The sequence below is a fragment of the Vicugna pacos genome, chromosome X (assembly GCF_048564905.1).
Source record: "Vicugna pacos chromosome X, VicPac4, whole genome shotgun sequence".
NCBI classification, from domain to species: Eukaryota; Metazoa; Chordata; class Mammalia; order Artiodactyla; family Camelidae; genus Vicugna; species Vicugna pacos.
The window spans coordinates 12,435,498-12,454,192 of NC_133023.1; the positions used below are offsets into that span (position 1 = coordinate 12,435,498).

General features: G+C 38.0%; 1 protein-coding gene across 7 annotated transcripts in view; it reads left to right on the top strand.

Annotated features, from left to right (window-relative positions):
* Window positions 1-18,695, top strand: part of REPS2 (RALBP1 associated Eps domain containing 2) — a 263,541-nt gene that overhangs the window by 234,723 nt on the left and 10,123 nt on the right. For all 7 annotated transcript variants that reach the window (XM_072956294.1, XM_006218097.4, XM_072956291.1 and 4 more), the window contains 2 exons: window positions 507-652; window positions 9,335-9,440. In XM_072956294.1, the coding sequence (XP_072812395.1) occupies window positions 507-652; window positions 9,335-9,440 (252 nt within the window). The remainder of the gene's footprint in view (window positions 1-506; window positions 653-9,334; window positions 9,441-18,695) is intronic.

An 18,695-nucleotide genomic window follows, 5' to 3' on the forward strand; every position in this document is an offset into this window, starting at 1 on the left:
TCTTTCCAGAAGACACAGTGGCTCTTTAGCTTGACTTTATGTAGGAACTGGGGGTAGGAGAAGGACAAGCACATGATGAAGACCTTTACAAACTTGAAAACTTAGAGCATATTCCCGAAAGCCCCAAAGTGAGGCAAGAGCTAATTTTTCTTTAGTTAGGAAAGGCCCCCTGGTAGGAGATGCACCCAGCATTTAAAAAAGGAAGGAAGGGAGGAAGAGAGGGCAGGTGGGCCACTGTAATCTGATTCCTCTGTCCTTCCAGGTGGCAAAAACAGGTAATAGGCTGCAAATATTAAAAAAAAAAAAGAAAGAAAAGGAAAGAAAGGCTACTGGAATCTGATGCCCGGGGCCCTCCAGGTCTTGCTGAGCCTTGTGTCTTGGGTATGGAGTTTGAATAGAGGACATAACTGACCTTGGGGACAGGCCTAGAGGAACATAGAGCACTGACATGATGGGGGACGTTTAATTTTTTAACTTTTGGGTTCTTTTTTTTTTTTAATCCACAGGACATACCATACTCTCAGCCCCCATCAAAGCCCATCCGCAGGAAATTCCGACCTGAAAATCAAGCTACAGAAAGCCAAGAACCTTCTAACACTGTGGGCGGGCCAGCTTCTGTAGCAACTGTGAAACCCCATCCAGCAGTCCAAAAGTAAGTAGAACAGATAAATGAGTGCAAGGTTGGAAACTGCGTTTTAAATCTGCATGTATGTATATATGTGTGTGTGTGAGTGTATAATATAAATATGTTTACATTTACACTCACACCAAGGGGCAGCTGTGATTTTATGCTTATAGTCTCACCGTACTCATCTCTGAGATGGGATCACAGGCTCCCGGTCACATAGAAAGAGACTTTTTAAGCTGCAGGACTTAACTTGACCCAAGGGACAAACAAGTCCCAGGCTGGGGTTGTGTTTTGGTTTGGTTTGATTTCCTTCCCCTCCTTCCTCCCTTTCCTTTCCTTCTGACTGCCCTTCCTTGTGCTTGCCCGTGTTCTCCTTGGACGAAGACAGTGATATAAATGGCAGCCTTTCTCTTCGCTTGTCTCGTCTCATGTCTGCCTGGTGCACATGGCTAGCTTCCAGACCCTCAGACCCGACTTCTAGTCGATGTGGTGTGTGATTTCATTTTCATCCCCACAGAGAGGTTCTTTTGTCTAGAATGGCCACATGCAGAGCTGCTAAGGTATCCGTCTGATCAGCTGTAATAGGCATTGAATGGAAGGTGAGGACACCTGTGGACGTGGCCAGAAGCTGAAAAGACAATCATCTGGACAAACCATCCTTCTCCAGAAGGCTTTGACTTTAAGAAAGAGCTATCATTTGCCTCAGTTTCCCTGTAGTGAAATTGAACAAGGTGTTGAGGGCAGAAACCTGCTGCCATGCGTGACATCGAGTGAGCCTGACTAGTCTCTAACATCATGACACTGCTCCGGGGCCTTGCAGAGCTCAGGGGCTGCTGCTGATTTTCTCCTGCTTACAGTGTTATGGAAAGAAAAGCAACAAGTTCTGTGGGTGCAGTATGCCTTTGAAGCCAAAGCCCCATTCAGGAGATGGTTTTTGTTTTCTTATTTTTTTCCAGATGGACAGTTCCCTGGTGGTATTAGTGCATAAAGGAAATACATTTTGTTCTTGATAGTCGCCGAGTGCTTTGACCATCTACAGCCACCCACGGGATGGGTGTCTGTCACGGACACAGATGGCTAAACTTTCTCCCACGTACTCCCCAGCTTTCCACTTTAATCTATGCTTTGCATTAATGCTAGTCAGTCAGTGGTGGTTACAACATCCTCCAAAGTGGATGGCAGAGCAGCTGATGGAGTTCATACAGAGATCTTTTTCTTTTTCTTTTCTTTGTCTTTTTTAAAAACAGCTTTATTGAGATACAATTCACCCTTTTAAATGTACAATTCAGTGAGCTTTAGTATATTTAAAAAGTTGTGCAACCATCACAACAATCTAATTTTTGAACATTTTCATCACCCCCAAAAAGAAATTCCATGCCCATTAACAGTCGCTTTCCACTCTCCTCTACCCTAATCCCCAGGCAACCACTACTACTTTCTGTCTATAGATTTGCCTATTCTGGCTATTTCATTTAAATGGAATCATACAACATGTAGTCTTTTGTGACTGGCTTCTTTCGCTTAGTATCATGTTTTTTAGGTTCATCCATGTTGTACAAAGAGTCAGAACTTAATTTTTTAAAATTGCTGAATAATGTTTTATTATACAGATGTACCTACCACATTTTATTTATCCACACATCACTTGATGGCCATTTGGGTTGTTTCCACTTTTCAGCTATTAAGAGTAATGATGCTATGAATATTTGTGTACAAGTTTTTGTGTAAACTTATGTTTTCATTTGTCTTGGAGTGGAATTGCTGGGTCATATGGTAACTTGATGTTTAACAGTTTGAGGACCCGCCAAACTCTTTTCCACAGTGGCTATAGAATTTTATATCCTGCCAGTAAACTATGAGGGTTCCATTTTTCCTTCTTCCTTGCCAACTCTTGTTACTTGATTTTTAATTTTTTTTTATAATAGCCATCTTAGATGATGTGAAGTGGTATCTCATTGTGGTTTTGATTTTTTATTTTCTTGATGAATAATGATGTTAAGCATCTTTTCATGTGCATATGGGCCATGTATATATCTTCTTTGGAGAAATGTCTATTCATATTCTTTGCCCACTTTTACTTGGATTATTGTTTTGTTTTTGAGTTATGAGGTTTTTATATATTCTAGATACAAGTCCCTTGTCAGATACATGATTTGCTAATATTTTCTCCCATTCTGTGGCTTGTCTTTTCACTTTATTTTTGGTGTTATTTGTGGCACAATATTTTTAATTTTGATCAAGTCCAATTTAGCTGATTTTTTCCTTTGTCACTTGTAAATTTAGTGTCATATCTAAGAAATCATTGCCCAACTCAAGTTCATGAAGGTTTGTTCCTGTGTTTGCTTCTGACAGTTTTATAGTATTAGCTCTTACATTGAGCCCAAGGTCTATTGTGAATTCATTTTTGTCTGTAGTATGAGGAAGAGATCCAACTTCATTTTTTTGCATATATTTATTCAGTTGTTCCAGCAGCATTTGTTGAAAGGAGATATTTCCTTTTATCTGCCTGTTCAGTCACTGTCCCTCACTGTGATACTCTCTCATTAGTTACATTGGGGGGGTCAGGCTGAGAGAGGCTAGTACCCACCAGACCACCACACAGATGGTGCTATAAATGGCAGGGATCTAAGCTTTGGGGTCAGGGAATTTTATATAACTTATTTCAGGTCCCAGACCAGTTTCTTTTGGAGTAATAAGAAGCAACTTAGCATTCATAATTTTTTAAGATCTGTAGAGAGCCAGCCAGACACATGATGGTTAGTCTTTACAGCCCTTTCTCAACTAGGGTTCTGGGAAAGAATTAAGCTCTGATGCCCTTAGACATCCATTGCATGTGGTAAGCTAACCTCTCTCCAATGCATTTCGTGTGGTTGTTACTATATATTATCTTTGGGAAAATTGAGAAAAGAGTCACAAATCAAGTTGCAAAATGATCATCACCTTTTGAGGAAATTAACATTAGAACTGACCTATTATAAGGAACAAATTATGCTTCAGATATCATCATTGTCTATCTATTTGGGGCAAAGAAACTAATAAAATATTCCCTCCAGGTGAGCTTCTTAGTCCAGGTTATAAGTAATAAACAGCTTTCAGGTTGTGTCATCATTAATGAGATGCCCATAAGGACAGAAGTGGATTTTCCTTAGAAATAATTTGGCTTAATTGGTTTTTTCCTGTATGTTGTGCATCTGCTAAGGATGGACTTTGGAAAAATAGAATTGTGTGAATAGTTTGGAAATAGAAGATGTTGTGTGGCAGTACTGTGACTGAGCCTGCGCCAGCCTCTGTGGCCTTTGCTCTTCTCTATAACCCCAGGAGGTGTCCTGGACTGCCCAAGGGCATTCCCAGGAGCCAGTGAGGCAGTGTCTGCTTGCCTGCATGACGTTCTCAGTGAGGTAAGGAGTCTGTTTCTCTTCCTTCCTCGTGTTTGGCAACACTAGAATGTCTGTGGGGTTGATGATTGGCATCTCTAATGAAAACCTACCATTTCCAAGAAGAGAAAGAGCAATACAAACTCACTTCTTAGAAGCTGTACTCAGAATTCTGTGGGAGAAATCAGGGTCCAGGGTGAACCTAGAGACCCCAGTTTATATTCCTTCTCATATTGCTTCAGTTGCTTGAACAAAAACCGGGTAACAGTCACTGAAATAACATAGAAATTGACTTCTTTCTTATGTAAAAGTCTGAGTTGGTGAGTGGTCCAGAAATGTAGGGTGACTGTCTAGAAGCCCAGGTATCTTCTGTCTTCTTGTTTGAGGTCCCTCTGAAGGTTGCCTTTATCCACACTGTTGAAGATGGCTCACCTCTAACATGTTTGTGTCCCGGGCCCAGGAAGGGGGAAGGAACAAATGGAGAGAAAAACAGATGACATTGAAGGGCATGACTCAGAAGAGGCCTGCGTCACTTCTCTTAGATCCCTTTGGCCCAAACTTAGTCATGTGGCCTCACCTACTTGCCCAGGAGATACGGAAATGTAGTTTCTAGTTGGAAGGCCACGTGTCTATCTCAAACTGAGGAGGATATGCTACTGAAAACAGGAAGGCACAAGAAGGGGATTTGGGGATAGTCTGCCACAGAAGTCCGTGGACAGTGCCTCAGAGTGTGCAGTTCTAAGTCTGTAGATAGCATGACACACAGTAGCACCAGGCAAAATAAATGCCCCTTCCCTGCTACTCCCTCATCTTCCTCCTTGGAAACCAGGCCAGTTAGAGCCCAGCCTGGAACAGTGAGTAACAAGACTAGGAGAATCTGGAGAGACAAGCTCTTAGAAGCAACTCTTAGGAGGTGAGGCAAGTTAGATGCCATTGCTGAACCCTTGAGAGGTCTTTGGGGCCAGACCCCGTCTTTGTGTTATTTAGGGCTCCTTTGCTTGCAAATAATAAAAAGCATCTTAAACTGGCAAATCCATATTCTTTATGATAAAGAGTTCAGGGGTGACTCATGGAAACCAGCAGCAGGAGTGAATTGGGAGAGAGGACTGTAGACCTGTGAGGGCTCCTTCTGACTCTTTTCTGTTTTCTGTCACTTTTATCTATGAAGACTTCTCAACCACCTTCTGCTCCAGGTGTTACATTCTCACTGTGCAGGGCTCAGGCTGAACTGAATTCTTAACCAGGACCCAACTCCTGGGAGAGAGAATCTGGTCAGCTTAGCATGGGCCAGCATCCATTCAGGTGTGAAAACAGGTGATGGTTTCTTAAGACAAATAGGACTGTCTGCCTGGGGCCCATCCCTGTGCAGAAGGGGGAAAGGGATATAGACAGTTTCCAGAGAAAAGGGGAGCTGCTGTAAGCTGGGCACACTTTGCATGGTAGTAGTTTAAAAGGAGTCATCCTGTTCTGATCAACATGTATTTTTATAAAACTTCTTATTTTGTAATTATTAGAGATTCACAGGAAATTCAAAAATAGTACAAAGAAGTCCTGTGTATCTTTCACCTAGTTTCTCTCAATGATTACATTTACCTAGCTATATAGTACAATATCCAAACCAGTAAACTGACATTGGGCCAGTGTATATGTCTAGTTTTGTGTCATTTTATCACATGTGTTATGTCTTGTAACCACCAATGTAATCAAGATACGGGAGTCACACAAGACACGGGATACCCCCTCCTCTCCTCCACTCCTTACCCCTGGTAATCACTTATCAGTTTTCCATGTCTATAACTTTGTCATTTTCTAAATGTTATATACGTGGAATCACATAACATGTGACCTTTTGAGTTTGGCTTTTTTTCACTTGGCATAATATCCTTGACATCTATCCAAGTTGTGTATCTCAGTCAGTACTGCTAAGCAGTATTCTATGCTATGGTTGTACCACAGTCTGTTTAGCTGTTCACCTGTTGACAGACATTTTGGTTGTGTCTAGTTGTTGAGTATTACAAATAAAGCTGTTATGAGTAATTGTGTACAGCCTCTTGTGTGTACACAGGTTTTCATTTTTCTGAGATAAATGTCCAAGAGCGTGATTGTTGGGTTGTGTGCTAAGTGTATATTTAATTTTTAAAGGAACCACAAGTTGTTTTCCCAAATGGCTGTACCATTGTATCTTCACACCAGCAGTGTATGAGAGGTTCACCTTCTCCACATTCTCACCAGCATTTGCTATTGTCACTATTTTAAAAAATTTAGCTGTTCTAATAGGTGTGTGGTGCTGTCCCATTGTGCTATTAATTTACATTTCCGTAATAGCTAGACCATCTTTTTCATGTGTCTATTTGCCATCGTATATCCTCTTTGGTGAATTGCCTCTTCATCTCCTTTGCCCATTTTCTAATTGACTTGTTTTTTAATATTGAGTTTTGAGAGTTCTTTATATATTCTAGTGCAAATCAATTGTTAGATCTGTGGTTTGCAAATATTTTCTCTCAGTCTGTGTCCTGTGTCCTCATCATCTTAATAGAATCTTTTGCTGAGCAAAAATTTAAAAATTTTGATGAAGTCCAACTTGCTGATTTCTTTTACTTTTCTGCATTGTACCTTTGTTGTCACTTCTAAAATCACTTCGCCAAGCTCTAGGTCCTGAAGGTTTTCTCTTACGTTTTCTTCCAGAAGTCTTATAATTTTACACTGTAGATTTAAGTTTGTGATCCATTGTGTGTTAATTTTTATATAAGATGTGAGATCTGGATCAGGGTTTGTTTTTTGGCCTATGGATATTGAATCACTTCAGCACTGTTTGTTGAAAGGCTATTCTTTCTCTATTGACTTGCTTTTGCACCTCTCTCAAAAATAAATTGGCTGTGCTAGTGTTCAGTCTATTTCTGAGTTTTTTATTCTGTTCCATTGATCTTCATGTCTTTTCCTCTGCCAATACCATACAATCTTGATCACTATCTTAATTACTTTACTGTTTGATACTGTAGCTATGTAAGAAATCTTCTCTTTAATTTTAGAATAATTTTGTCTTAAACTATAAAATATCTTGCTGAGGTTTCGATAGGAATTGTGTTAAACCTTTACATCAATCTTTTACTATGTTGAGTTTTCCAATCTATGAACATGATATATTTCTCCATTTATTTAGATCCTATTTTATTTCTTTCATCCGTATGGTATAGTTTTCAGCATTTAAATCTGTATATCTAAAAATTTCAGTTTGAGTATTTGTAAATGTTATTTTTGATTTTGATTTCCAGGTGTTCATTCTTAGTATATCAAAATACTGTTGATTTTTGTGTGTTAATCTTCTATCTTGAAAACTTACTTATATCCTTGCTGAAATCACTTTTTGGTTCTAGGAGGGTTTGTTTTTAAGTATATAGATTCCTTGGAATTTTCTACATGGACCATCATGCAATCAGCAAATAGAGACAGTTTGATTTCTTTCTTTTCAATATGTGTATCTTTTATTTTCCTTTTCTGTAGTATTGTGCTAGCTAGGACTTCCAGCACTGTGCTGAAAATATTGATGAGACTAGAAATTCTTGCATTATTTCTAATCTTAAGCAAAAAAGCATTTCACTTTTCATTAAGTATGATGTTAGCTGTAGTTTTTTGGTAGAGTTTTTATCATGAATGGGTGCTGAGTTTTTTTCAGGTACCTTTTCTACATTGGTTGATCTGATCATGATCATGTGATTTTTTTTCCCACCTGTTAAGGTGGTAGATTACATTGATTTTTGAATATTAAATCAGTCTTACATCCCTGGAGAAAACTCCTTGTGATCATGATGTGTAATTCTTTTTATAAGTTGCTAAATTGCATTTGCCATATTGAAAGATTTTGCATCTGTATTCAAGAAGGGTATTGTGTCTAATTTCTGTCTTGCTAGACTGACTTTTTCCAAGTCCTTTGGTTAGAGAGAGCAGGATTTTGCTGGGGCAGAGGAGGGGAACTTTTTATTGTCTGCCCTCATTGGCACGTGTGGATTGCTGGCTTCTCTACTATCCAGTCTAGGATACCCAGAGCAAAAAAGAAAACCCAGGGAATTCATGGCTGTGTGTTTCCCTGGGTACCCAGTTCCCTAGCTGGTTTGCCTTCTTCAATCCACTGTGCAGAGTCATCTTACATTGTCCGTCTGTATATTGTGTCCAGGTTTTTAACTGTATTTAGTGAGAGGAATAGAGAAGTGTGTCTACTCTATCTTGTCCTGAAACCAGAAATCCAATCTATATCTTTTTAAAAATAGATTTTGAAGCCTCTTCCCTGCCTATTTATGGATAAAAAATTAGTCTTTAAACTTGTTGCGGAGGGAGTATGCCTTCTAAAGATTAGCAGAGTGGCTAGCATCGTGTATATTCTCAGTAAACATTAGATCACTGCAATGGTCATAATGCATTCTTGTCCAGTTGCTCTGGCCTAGAACCCATCTCCCAGTGATTACAAATATGTTTGTTTTTCTTGGGGAACTTAGACTGCCCTTTTGCTCTAGAGTTCATTATTTCTTGCTGTGGGATATAAGGTTGTAGGTTATACAACCACATTGACAATTTTGAGGGGAAAGAGTGTGCTAACAATAATTAGGGCCAGACAAGTGGTGTAAGCAGAAAGTGTAATGGGAAAGGGGGACATACGATCACCGTAGTTATAACTGTTCTGTGAATTTACTATTGACTTAATTTGGGAATACTGATATTAAGACATCTCTCTGTTTTTCCCAAGTGCCACAGATGTATGTTGGTGTATGCACATGCACATGGGCACTCACTCACTCGCTCACACCCACGCACACACACACTCTCTCTCTCTCTCTCTCTCAGGCATTCATGCCTAATAAAGAAATAAAAGAGAGGTATGTAGACTAGCTAAGTTAATGTAGGATTTTTGCTAAAGAGAATGTTCTTCCTTTCCTTCAAACTTGTCCACAGGGGCTACCTGTGGGTCTTTTAAATGCTACTGATATTGCACAAAAAGGGCATTCCAGTTAATATGGTTTGTCAGGAAGAAATACTTATTAAAATGTCTTTGAATAAATGGAATGAAAAAGTGTTTGAAAGTTCCCAACTCACAGCTTTTCTTCAAGTTATAAAATGGGAATTATTTCAGGTGTAATTAATTCATCCCGACAAATTTGTTTCATTTGGTGTGTGCTTGCCTGCCTGCCTGTCTGCCCGTGTGACTATATGATTTTATTTTTGGAGCCCTGTGACGTTAGCCCCTAGTTAGTTTAGTGCTTCTCATGAATCAGAGTTCTGACCCACAGGAGTCCAGACCTCTAAGTTCTATTTTACTGAACTGTTTGTACGTTTTTTGTAGACAGTCTTCTAAACAGAAGAAGGCTATTCAAACTGCTATCCGCAAAAATAAAGAGGCAAATGCAGTGCTGGCCCGCTTGAACAGTGAACTCCAACAGCAGCTCAAGGTAAGGAGCTTCCTGGATTTGGATTACCAGGATTTTCATCTGGCTGTTTTTTTTTTTTTTTTGACAAACATTGGCTGAGCATCTGGTCCTATTCCTGTTGGTAATACTTGCCTCTTTGTTGTTAATCTCCTTTTGGAAGGCAGAGAGTTGGTGTACTTAACTTTCATGGTTGGTTCTTGTATGCTTAGAGGAAGACTAGTAGCTTTAATATGTAGACTAAGTATTGTGTGCCAGTTAAAGAGATGGAGAATCTATTATAAAGACTCTTTGAAGCATTCTGTATTGTCCAAAGCTTCTGGGTAAGCCCTTAATTTGTTTGGATCCTTCGTGAATGATGCTTTACTTACTTCAGTGGAAGAGATTGGTCCGGATACTATCAAAGGCTAACCCCTCCCCTGGTACCTTGGAAATGGTCTGTATCATCTTCTCAAAGACATCACCTCTGTCCTTCTCTCCTGTTTGTCTTTACCATTAATCTCCCCTGAATTCATTTTCTAGGGCTGCCATAACAAAGTACTACAAACTTGATGGCTTAAAATAACAGCAGTTTATTCTCGCATAGCTCTGGAGGCTAGAAGTCTGAATTAAGGTGTCAGCAGAGCCATGCTGTCTCTTTGAAGGCTCTAGGGATGTTCTTCCTTTCCTCTTCGCGGTTTCTGATAGTTGCTGGCAATTCTTGGCATTCCTTGGCTCGTAGCTGCGTTACTCCAGTTTCTACCTCTGCTGTTGCATGGCGTTTTCTCTGTGTCTCTCTGTGTCTTTGTCCAAATTCTTCTTCTTATGGTGCCCCCTTCTTATAAGGATGCCAATTATTGGGGTTAGGGCCCACCCTAATCCAGCATAATACCATTTCAACTAGATTATATCTGCAAAGACGCTATTTCCATATAAGGTGGCATTTACAGGTCCTAGGGGTTAGGACTTGAACATATCTTTTCAGAGGATGCAATTCCACCCACGACACCCCCTGATTCTCTACTAGATCGTTCCCATCCACACGTAAACACGCTCTATGTTGTCCATTATCTTGAACGCACATCCTCCTTCAGCTACTGCCCAATCTCTCTGGTCTCTTTCACAGCCAAGTTTCTCAAGAGTTGATTTCACTTACTGTCTCACCAGCAGTTTTCTCTCCCCTCATCTCACTGTGGCTTCACTTTCCTCTACTCACATGCCTCTTACAGCCAAAATCCAATGGGCCTGTTTTAATATTGTTTGAATTTTCATAAAAATCTACACCATTGACCATTTCTCCTTTGAAATGTCTTTTCTAACTGGCTTTTGGGATATCACATTTCCCTTGTCCTTCTACTTCACTGGTGACTCCCCTCTAGCATTCCCTGCTGTCTCTTCCTTCTTTATTTTCTCTTTTATTACTCCCCCCCCCCTTTGCCCTGACATTTTGTTATGGACATTTTTAAGCATACAAGAAAGTTGAAAGAACCATACAGTAAATGCTTTCATAGCCACCACTTCAGTTCTCCCATTTCACTTTTTGCTATACTTGTCTTACCACATATCTAGCTGTTTATCTATCTCTCTTCTTTGGCCCTCAGTCCATCTTATTTTTAACATGTTTTCAATAAGTTGCAGACATCTCTATGCATCCCTTAAATATTTTAGCATGCATGCCATTAACTAGAGTTTGATATTTTAGAGGTTTTTTTTATCACAATGAATTTGTTATATACAATGAATGCAGAAATCTTAAGTGTATATTTGCTGAGTTTTTAACAAATGCATATACCCAAATCCCATTCAAGGTATAGAACATCCAGGATGCTCTCTCATGCTCCTTCCCAGTTAATTTCTGCCCCACTCACATAGAGGTCACCACTATTCTAAACTGTTTATGCTATACCGTTGCCTATTCTATAACTTTAGGTAAAGGGTGTCCTTTAACATGCACTTTTCTGTAAAGCTTCTTTCACTTAGTACTATGTTTTTGAGACTCATTTACATCGTTGCGTGTCTCAGTAATCCATTCCTTTTTATTGCTGAGTAGTATGCCATGAGTGAATATTGCCTCCATTTAGTTATTGATTCTCCTATTAATAGACACCTAAGATGTTTCTAGGTTTTGGCTGTTTTGAATAAAACTGCATTCTTGTGTAAGTCTTTGTGTGGAAATTTGTTCTCATTTCTCTTGGGTAAATTCCTCAGATTAGGATTAGTCAGTAATGTGGTGTGTGTATGATTAGTTTTATTAGAAACTGCTAGAGTTTTTCTCAAAGTGATTGTAGCATTTAGTGCTTCCGCCACTACTGTGTGAGAGTTCCACTAGTTCCACATCCTCGCCAACACTGGGTGTTACTGTTTTTTTAGCTGGTCCTGTGGTCTTGTAGTTTTTATTTTACATCTCCTTGATGCTTAATTATTTTGAGCACTTTTCTATGTGATTATTTGCTTTTCACATACTTTATTTTATGAAATGTCTTTACCAAATTTTTGGTTGTTTAAAAATCATTTTTAGTCTTTTTTGTGGAGTTGTAGGTAGATGCTTTATATATTATCTTGGTTACCAGTCATTTGTTGAAATGAATGCTTTCTTCCATTCTTTGTTTTGCCTACTAATTTTCTTACTTGTGTCTTTTCATGAACAGAAGTTTTTAATTTTGATAAAGTATCATTTCCTCTTATGGTTATTACTTTCTTCCTATATAAGGAAACTTTGCCTACATCTCCTATTCTCCTGTGTTTTCTTCTAAAGGCTTTATTGTTAAAACTTGTACATTTAGGTCTGTGATACATTTTTAAAAAATGTTTATTGAAATATGATTGTAGATGCCTCAGTAAACCTGTGCATATTTAATGTATGCAACATGATGAGTTTGGAGATAATTGTACATCCATGAAACCATCACAACAATTTATGCCATAAAACTACTCATCACCTCTAAAAATTTCCTCTCATTCTCATTCTTTTTTATTGAAATGTAGTTGCTGTACAATGTTATGTAAGTTACAGGTGTACAGTATAGTGACTCACAATTTTTAAAGGTTATATACTCCATTTATAGTTATTATAAAATACTGGCTATATTCCCTGTGTTATACAATATATCCTCATAGCTTATTTTATACCTAGTAGTTTGTACCTCTTATTCCCTTACCCCTATAGTATCTCTTCCCCCTTTCCCCTCGCCACTGGTAACCTTTAGTTTGCTCTCTATATCTGTGAATCTGCTTTTTCTTGGTTATATTCACTTGTTTGTTGTATTTTTTTTAATTCCACATATAATGATAACATACAGTATTTGTCTTTTCCTGTCTGACTTATTTCACTTTGCATAATGCCCTCCAAATCCATCCATGTTGCTGCAAATGGGAAAATTTCATTTCTTTTAAGAACATTTAAGATTTACTTTCTTAGCAACTTTTAAATCTGTAGTACAGTATTGTTAACTATAGTCACCATGCTGTACATTAGATTTCCAGAATTAATTCATCTTTTGACTGGAAGTTTGTACTCTTGCTCAGCATCTTCCCATTTCCTGTATTCCCTAGCCCCTGACAACCACCATTCTACTCTGTTTCTATGAATTTGACTTTTTTAGATTGCACATAGAAATGATATCATATGGTATTTACTTTTCTCTGTCTGACATTTCACTTAGCATAGTACCCACAAGGTCCATCCATGTCGCCAAAGGCAGAATTTTCTTCTTTCTTATGGCTGAATAATATTCTGTTACATGTATGTACCACATCTTCTTTATCCATTTATCTGTGGACAGATACTTAGGTTATTTCCATATCTTGGCTATTGTAAATAATGCTGCGGTGAACATGGGCGTGTCAATTCCTTTGACATTCTGATGTTATTTCCTTTGGATACCCAGAAGTGGGATTGCTGAATCATATGATAGTTCTTTTTTTAATTTTTAGAAATCTCCATATTGTTTTCCATAGTGGCTGCATCAGTCTACATTCCCACCAACAGTGCATAAGGGTTCCCCTTTCTCCACATTCTTGCCAACACATATCTCTTACCTTTTTGATAATAACCATTCTTTTTTTTTTTTATCAGAATGCTTTATTTTTTTTTTTACATTTTTATTGATTCATAATCATTTTACAGTGTTGTGTCAAATTCCAGTGTTCAGTACAATTTTTCAGTCATACATGGACATATACACACTCATTGTCACATTTTTTTCTCTGTGATTTATCATAACATTTTGTGTATATTTCCCTGTGCTATACAGTGTAATCTTGTTTATCTGTTCTACAATTTTGAAATCCCAGTCTATCCCTTCCCACCCTCTACCCCGCCCCCCCCCCCGGTAACCACAAGTCTGTATTCTCTGTCCATGAGTCCATTTCTGTCCTGTATTTATGCTTTGTTTTTGTTTGTTTGTTTGTTTGTTTTTGTTTTTTAGATTCCACATATGAGCGATCTCATATGGTATTTTTCTTTCTCTTTCTGGCTTACTTCACTTAGAATGACATTCTCTAGGAGCATCCATGTTGCTGCAAATGGCATTATGTTGTCGGTTTTTATGGCTGAGTAGTATTCCATTGTATAAATATACCACATCTTCTTTATCCAGTCACCTGTTGATGGACATTTAGGTTGTTTCCATGTTTTGGCTATTGTAAATAGTGCTGCTATGAACATTGGGGTGCAGGTGTCATCCTGATAATAACCATTCTAACAGGTGTGAGGTGATATCTCCTTGTAGTTTTGATTTGCATTTCTCTGATGATAAGTGATATTGAGCATCTTTTCATGTAGCTGTTGGCCATTTGTTTTAGAATGTTGTGTTTCCGTTTTTGTATGTTTCAAGATTGTTTTTGATTTCCCTTTTCATTTCTTCTTTGACCCACTGATTGTTCAGGAGTGTTTTGTTTAATTGCCACATATCTGTGAATTTTCCAGCTTTCCTCCTGTTAACTGATTTCTAGTTTCATAACTTTGTGGTTAGAAAATATACTTGGTATGATTTTGATATCCTTAAATCTGTTAAGACTTGTTTTGTAACCTATCATATGATATATCCTGCAGAGTATTCCACGTGCAGTTGAGAATATGTATATGTATTTTGCTGCTGTTGGATGGAATGTTTGATATGTCTCTTAGGTCCATTTGGTCTAAAGTATAGTTTGAGTCCAACATTTCCTTATTGACTTTCTGTCTGGATGATATACCCATTGTTGAAAGTGAGGTATTAAAGTCCCCTACTGTTATTATATTGTTGTCCATCTCTCCCATCAGGTCTTTGAGTATTTAATATATTTAGGTGCTCCAATGTTGGGGGCATATATGTTTATGATTGTTATATTTTCTTTATGAATTAACCCCTTTAACATTATATAATGACATTGTTTGTCTTTTGTTATAGTTTTTAGCTTACAGTTTGTTTTGTCTGATAAAAGAATTGCTACGCCTGTTCTCTTTTAGTATCTACTTGCATGGAATATCTTTTTCATCCCTTCACTCTTTCCTACATGTAACTGTAAAACTGAAGTGAATCTCAGTCTCTTGTAGGCAGCATATAGTTGAGTCTTTTTCTTTTTCTAATCCATCCAGCAGCTCTCTGCCTTTGGATTGGAGGATTTAATTCATTTACATTTAAAGGAAATATTGATAGGTAAGGATTTACTAACACCACATTACTGTTTTCTGGTTGTTTTGTAGTTCCCTGTTCTTTTCATCCTCTCTTACTGCCTGCCTTTGTGAATTGATTTTCCATAATAGTATGCTTTGATTGTCTTCTCCTTATCTTTTGTGAAGCTACTACAGGTTTTGTTTTTGCTTCATGGTTATTGTTAGGATTACATAAAACATCTTGTAGATATAACAGTCTATTTTATGCTGATAATGACTTAATTTCAATTGCATATAAAAACTCTACCCTTTTACTCCCTCTTTTGTTTTTGATGTTATGATTTACTTCCTTTACTCAATGAATTGAGTGAATAATTAACAAGTTATTGTAGCTATAGTTATTTTTAATACTCTTGTTCTTTAACTTTCATACTAGATTTAAGTGGTTGTCACACCATCATATTACAGTATTAGAGTATTCTGAATTCTCAAAGGTATACTTACCTTTATCTTTACCCCAATATACTGTATGTTTTCATGTTACTAATTAGTATTTCATTTCAGCTTGAAAACCTCCTTTTTTCTACATTTCTTGTAAGGAGGGTCTAGTAGTAATGAACTCCTTCAGCTTTTGCTTGTCTGGGAAAGTCTATCTCTCTTTCATTCCTGAAGGGTAACTTTGCTGAATAGAGTATTCTTGGTTGGCAGTTTTTTTTTTCTTTTAGCATTTTGGATTATCATCACACTCTCTCCTGGTTTACAAGATACCTGCTGAGAAATCCACTCATAGCCTTATGAGAGGTCCCTTTTAAGTTACAAGCTTCTTTTCTCTTTCTGCTTTTAAGATTTTCTCTTTGGCTTTGATTTTTGACAGGTTTATTATAATGAGTCTTGAAGGGGCTCTCTTTAAGTTGAGTTTGTTTGACCTGTGAACTTAATCAATTCAGATATCCATCTCTCTCTCCCCAGATTTGGGAAGTTCTCAACCTTTACTTTTTTTGAAAAAGCTTTCTGCCCTCTTCTCTTTCTCTTCAACCTCTGGGACGCTAATAATTCACAAATTATTTCTTTCGATGGTATCGCTTACATCATGTAGCCTTTCTTCATTTTTTTAAACTCTTTTTTCTTTGTTCTCCTCTGACAGGGTAATTTCAAAATCCTTGTCTTCTATCTCAGATTCTTTCTTCTGCTTTATCCATTCTGATGTTGATGTTATCTGCTATATTTTTAATTTCATTCATTGTATTCTTCAGCTCCAGAATGTCTGTCTGTTTTTTTTTAATGATTTCTATCTCTTTGCTAAACTTCTAATTTTATTCATGTAATGTAGTTTTCCTGGTTTAGTTGATTTGTCTTTCTGTGTTTCCTTGTAGCACATTGAGTTTCCTTAAAATAGCCATTTTAATTTCTTCATTGGGTAAATCATAGATCTCCATGTCTTTGGGATTGGTTACTGGAAGATTATGGTGATTCTTTGGTGGTGTCATGTTTCCTTGAAGATTTGCATTCCTGTCTTCACATTTGAAGTAGCAGTCATCTCCTCTAGACTTGACTAGCTACCTTCAGAAGAGAAATACCTTCATCACCCCTATTAGAGATTCTGAGACTTTCTCAGATTGTCTATGGATACACCTGCTCAACATTTCTTGCTCCTTGCGGCAGAATTCTTAAGCTTGTATGCCTTATTTCTATCCTGCAAAACTCCATGTCAAGTGCCGACAGCCTCCCTTTTGTTTTCCTGAAGGTGGCACTACAGCTCAAATTTGTGGACTTTCCTGGCCCACAGATTTTGGCCAGTAAGGCTTTCTGCTTGTGCCCACTTGCTCTTGCCACTGCCGTTAAGAATGTGAACAGGAAGCTGGCCATTGGGTGGTGGTGTGTGTAAGGCCCATGGAGTGCTGGGAGTTCTCCATGGCCAGTTGAAGTATCCCCAGAGGCTTCTAAGTGGGGTTCTAGATGGAGTCCCATGACACGTTTAGTAGGATCCATGTTCCTTTAATGCCCTTTGAGAGTCCAATCTACCACTCTCTCAGCCTCTTCCCATCCCCCTGTCATGTAGTTCACAATTTAGTAGTCTAGATGGGGTGAGAGAGGAATGAGCCTCTTTGGCAGTCTCCCACACAGCTGGGGAAACCGGGTGCTCACTTACTCACTCTTCCTACCAACATGGGAGAAATCACAGGCCAAGAAAGGGTGAGGGTAATGTGAGTAAAGTCAAGAAGTTCCTCTTACCCTCTCCAGTGCATCCAGACTCATACTGTTTTTCGTCAGGGTTGTACTGAAACTTCTCTGCTTGAAACTAAGACAGTGTTTTCCAGGTGCTCCCAGACTGCGCCTGAGATGGGTTAGAGCTGATTCACAGGCCACTGCTGGGTCCAGAGCTAGAACTGAGGTCTCTGTGCCTCTTTTCTGATGCTTGGCTGGACGAGACTCCTCCTGGGTCCGTTGGTGTATTCTGCTGGATCCCACAGCTCCCACAAGGCATTTTGTCTGTGGATGGATCCCAGATTGTTGTTGTTGGCAGGGCACAAGGCTGAGGGTTGTCTTATTCAGCCATGATGCTGACATCACTCCAGGTAATTCTAGTTTTAATTTTTTAATGAACTTCTATAGTATTTTCTGTAGTGGCTGCACCAATATCTATAATGCATCTTGAATTGGGTTTTATGTATACTGTGAGACTAGGGTCAAAGTTCTTTTTTTCCCATATTGGTATCTCATTAATCTAGCACCATTTGTTGAAAAGAATTTCTTTTCCTCCTTGGATTACTCTGGTGTCTTTGTCAAAAATCTAATGACTATATAAATGTGGATTTATTTATGGGCTCTTACTCTATTCTATTGACCTATCTGTTGATCTTTATACTGGTACCACACAGTCTTGATTTCTGTTGCTTTATAGTAAATCTTGAAATCAGGTAGTATAAATTTTTCAAGATTCTCTCTCTAGTTGTTTAGATTTTTAAAAATTCCTCTCAACAGTTCTGAGTATGTAAGTATTATGTGTCTTTTGTTAAATTTTTTCCTAATTTTTTCAGTGACCTTATTGCAAATTGAATTATTTTTAAACTTTTTATTTTCTAAATGAGTTTATGAAGGTCACAGAATACAAGGTCACACAGAAAGCAATCATATTCCTATATACTAGCAATGAACGGAAATTTGAGAAGAAACACCATTCACAGTAGCTTGCCCTCTCCCCCAGATGAAATACTGAAATATAAATTCATCAAAAAACCCAGGATTTGTATACTGAAAACTACAGAGTGCTGCTAAAAGAAATCTAAGGAGACCTAAACAGAGGGAAAGACATATGCTGTTTGTGGATTGGAAGACTCAACATAGTAGTGATGTTATTTTTCTCCAGAGTTATTTATAGATTCATTGCAACCAATCAAAATCCCAGCAAGAGTTTTTGTAGATATAGACCTGCTAATCCTATAATTTATATGTGAAGTCCAAGGAACTAGAATAGTCTACATGAATATAGCCATTTGATCTTTGACAGAGGTGCAAAATCAATTGATTGAGGAAAGGATGGTCTTTTCAACAAATTTTTTTTAACAATTGGTTATCCATATGTGGAAAAATGAACCTTGATCAGAAACTTCACTCCTGATACAAAGAGTAACTTGAAATGGGTCATAGATGCAAAAGTAAAACATAAAGCTATAAAACTTGTAGAAGAAAACAGGAATCTTTGT